Source organism: Carlito syrichta, unplaced genomic scaffold (assembly GCF_000164805.1).
Source record: "Carlito syrichta isolate Samal-C Ts95f unplaced genomic scaffold, Tarsius_syrichta-2.0.1 Scaffold302084, whole genome shotgun sequence".
Lineage (NCBI taxonomy): Eukaryota > Metazoa > Chordata > Mammalia > Primates > Tarsiidae > Carlito > Carlito syrichta.
The window spans coordinates 26700-30826 of NW_007246180.1; the positions used below are offsets into that span (position 1 = coordinate 26700).

General features: G+C 46.7%; 1 protein-coding gene across 3 annotated transcripts in view; it reads left to right on the top strand.

Annotated features, from left to right (window-relative positions):
• The first annotated feature begins 1336 nt into the window (after positions 1–1336).
• The window catches only part of AQP4 (aquaporin 4), a 15566-nt gene continuing 12775 nt past the window's right edge, over positions 1337–4127 (top strand). The window contains exon 1 of one of the 3 annotated variants that reach the window (XM_008056037.1): positions 1337–1496. In XM_008056037.1, coding sequence (XP_008054228.1) covers positions 1465–1496 — 32 coding nt within the window. In that variant the 5' untranslated portion in view covers positions 1337–1464. The remainder of the gene's footprint in view (positions 1497–4127) is intronic. The other 2 variants (XM_021711348.1, XM_008056038.2) reach the window with 2 other exon arrangements.

Sequence of the window (4127 nt, forward strand, 5' to 3'; positions counted from 1 at the left end):
CTACCACGCCCAGCTGATTTTTTGATTTATTGTAGAGATGAGGTCTCGCTGCCCAGGCGGGTCTCGAACCCACGGGCTCAGGCAATCCACTCACCTCAGCCTCCCAAAGGCGCGGGATTACAGGCTGAGCCACCGAGCCCGGCTTAACTGTGATTTAAAAGCATAACAGTCTTTTTTCTTTTCTCTTCCGTATTTCTTTCTTGCCACACTTAATTCTGAAATCCAATCTGAAATACGAAGTGGAGAAAGGGAGGGGCCCATAGGTAGATGTGAGTTATTATCACAGTTCTAGTTGTTGGGTTAAGTAGTGGGTTTATTATTAAAAAATCATTAATTCACTATTAGAAAATAAGAGGGCCCTAGATGTACCAGTGATGACAGGGTGTCATAAACCAAGGATTATGATTATCCCAATTTCATGCACCTGAAGTCTATTTAAAGAAGCAATGACCATTTACATACCTAATCCTGAATTGTACCCCACATCTTTAAAATAAAACAATAAAAAAAGAAACAATAATGATAAGTGGGTGATGCAGGCAGTGAATTATCAGGCCTCCCGGAATACACCAAACTCTTTAGGCAGGGATGTCTTCACGACCATGCAACCTGCGTACCCACACAGGTCCTTCATTCAGAGGCACCCACCCTTTGTTTAATGCCCTGCTGTCACAATCTTGAAATTCACAGAACTTTTGAGCAAGGAGTCCTGTATTCATTTTGTACTGGGACCAGCAAATTACACAGTTAGTTCTGTCCCTAGGTTTCTAGATATTAAGTTAACCTATAGTTCCCATTAATGTTGTTCCCATCCAACCTCTATATTTTAAAATATACTGCCTCATACCTTTAAACTATTATGAATACAACAGTCAGATTACCCCCTAGAGCAGTCTTATTTTTCCTTATCTTATTGTTATTTTTTTCTTGTTTTTTATTGTTCAAATTAGTGTCACCTGTGCTATAAGTGGAGCTGCAGTTATATACTGTATTTATAATGCTTCTCATCAAAAACTTCACATAGATCTCATTGGCTAAAAAATAAATGCACCGAAGCCTAGATCCCAACTCATCTCAATTGCTGGATAATGCAAATCTGTTTCCTGACAGTTACTCAATTTCTCCTTCAAACATATAACCTAAAGAGACAAATTCTCAACAATTCTTTATGGTTGGAAGAATTCAAATAAAGATTTGAGGAAATTCTCATTTTCAAAGATTACTGGCTACAAAAATATAAGGTAAGTAAACATCTTTGCATTCCTGAAATGCCCTGTGTCTCTAGTGATCAGGTACAGAAAAGTTATTTCAAGTTCAAATATAACTTAGCGATTACCACATGGTGCAGAATCTTTCCACCCCTACTCTCCAAAAACCCAATCAGACAAGTGGCCGTAATCTGACTCCCAGCTCACTGGGAGCTGCAGGACAGGCAATGAGAGCTGCACTCTGGCCGGGGAAGGCATGAGTGACAGACCCACAGCAAGGAGGTGGGGGTAAGTCCTTCTTTACCTTAAGGGAACAATGCTCAGGACCAAAAGATGAAACAAATATTATAGATATGTGTGCCTTCTCGGGCAGAATCTAGAAGGCAGTTGTGAGGCAGGTGGGTGGTTCTTTTAGCTCTGAGTACTAGGCATATTCAGAAGAGAGAAATGGAGAAGGTAGAAAAAAAAGAGATGCTTGATGCAAAATCCTCCATATATTTGAGATCTGCAAAAGCTCAGAAAATTACTCTATGAAGGTTAATCTAGCTATAATATTTTTATCATAAAAATTACTCACTCAGGAGCTTTGCTGTCCAGGAGTAGATAAGGCTGGGTGTTCAGCTAGAAAGCAATGTGTCTGGTTTGGTACAACCCAGTCATATCAACAAACCTCCTTTGTTCTGGGGCAAAACAAGCAAAACAAATTGTGTTCATCCATTTCCACTGAGTGTGAATATGTAAGGAACACTGACAATAACAGGAGTCTTTGAGTGACACAGGGTCATATGCTAGGGGTATGTATACGCTGCCAGCAAACTTTGGGGTTCACAGCCAACTGAGGCTGGTCACTCTGCCCTGAAAGATCAGACTTTGTGAATTTTTTTAAAACTAAAAACATTCTTAAAGACTGGGATATGTTTTGTTTGTGTTGTTGTTTTGCCTTGTGTTTTAAATTTCTCTGGCTGATGAAAATTTCAACCTGAAAGTGCAACTGTGTTTCTTAAGTTATGACTCTGGACAGGTAGGCAGGTATGTGAGAGAATGAACAGGGAGAGAACTCGGGGAATGGCAGAAGAGGGGGGGCAAAGGAGGCAGCCAGGGAGGCTGGCCTTTTCCAGAACCCACCTTCCCTTGTGTCTCCTGTAGTGCTGAAAAGAGTCGTTTCCTACCCATTCAGCGTCCTTAGCCTTCTGCTTTGTCCTCCTCCTTCCCCCCCACCCCAAAGCTGTCCACAGACGCCAGCACCTGTAGTAGCACTCTGCCCCTTTGCCATCCTGACTACAGCCCTGGGCTGCTGGTGAGTTCAGAAGTGACTCTACTACCTTCTTTTTTAATTAGAGAGTTCTCTGAGTTTCCCCACCTTGGGGATATTTTTAACGTCTCCTCCGGGGTGCCCTCCCTACCCCATTCCAAGAACTGTTTTTGTCTCTTTATATCCTCTTCCTCTGGGGAGTATGATGTTGTCTTCCCAGCTGGGGTTCTTCATAATTGCACGATTCACTTAGAGGCGCTCACTGGGGCAGGGAACGCTTAGAATAACGGCTGGCTGCTTCCCTTCTGAAGCCAGCCCTTCCTTTATCCTGCCACCCCGGCTTGGGCACAAAATCTGTTTCTCTTTCCAACCCTGCAGCAAAGCCCCATAGCAGACCAAGGCCTAGGCTGAGACCTAAAGGTCAAGGAAGAGTTCCTCTGGCCCTTTTTAGCACAGCATTTCCTCACTGCCCATGGGAGACACAGGTTCCCAGGAACAGTGAATGATGGGGTGGGGGTGGGGGTTAATAAGGGCCCCACAGTATGTCAGAGGAAGGCTGCAAGCATACTAATCTCTTAAAGTCCTTGGTTTTCTTGCCTAACCCTGTACATAGCCTCTGTGATTAGATTCTCTGCTAAATGTTCTCCATACTTTTGGCTCTCATGACTGTCACAAGTAAAGAACAAGGGCAAAAGTCTTAGAGAATAGGGTAACAGAGAATTGGCCCCCAAAGGAAAAGCCTAACTATTTTTTGCCAGAATGAGGAATTGGCATTAATGTCCTCAAACCACCAGTTCTCAGCTCCAAAGATTCAAAAGCAGTAAGAGGAACAGATTGGAGGAAAGTGTCTTCCGCATCAGTGGAAAACACTATCCCCCCATGGTTCCTCCCCCCACCCCCCACATGCTCTCCAAGAAGAGGCCACTAGGTCCTCTAGGGCCACACCAACATGAGGCAAAGGCCATCAAGAAGACCCGTGAGAAAATCTGCTTTTCCACAGAGCCAGGGGACCAAGTTTCCCTTGCCACACCTTTTCCTGACCTGTCAGTCTTCTAGAGATTGCCAGATGCCGGCAGGAAGGGGACCTGGGTGCTGCATGCACCCCAGCCTCCAGAATCCCCTTGGGAGGTTTATTTGAACAGTACCGCCAAGGGGTGAGAGACGTCTGGGCACTCGAGAGTGTGTCCTCCTTCCCCCTAAAGCATCCCCCATCCCCTGCCGCCTCCCACCCCTGGCGGCCAGCATGGATCCCGCTGGTGGACGGTTCCGGGGCTGGGAGCCCCAGACACCGTGACGGACAGGCGGTTTCTGTTTATTCACCTGGCGGCTGCCTGGGAGCCTGGCACAGGCCCGGAGTGGACGCTGTTCCGCCCTCAGAGAGGCGCTCCAAGCTCCCCTGGGGCCAGAGGTTGACACGTCCCAGCGCGCGCATCCAGATCTGGGCAGCGCGCAGTGTCCCTCAGGCAGGCTTGGCTCCAGGCTCCTCCCGCTGTCAGCTGCTCCCAGCAAAGGAGAGGGAAGGAGTGTCGCTGTCCCAGCTCAAGTCTTGCTTGTTCCCCTCTGGGAGCTCTTCTCCCCTCACTTAAGCCACCTTGTCAAAAGACTGTCTTCAACATCTCTGGCTTCCTCACTGGCCTCCCCTTAATCCAGAGTCCGGCGGGGGGGGG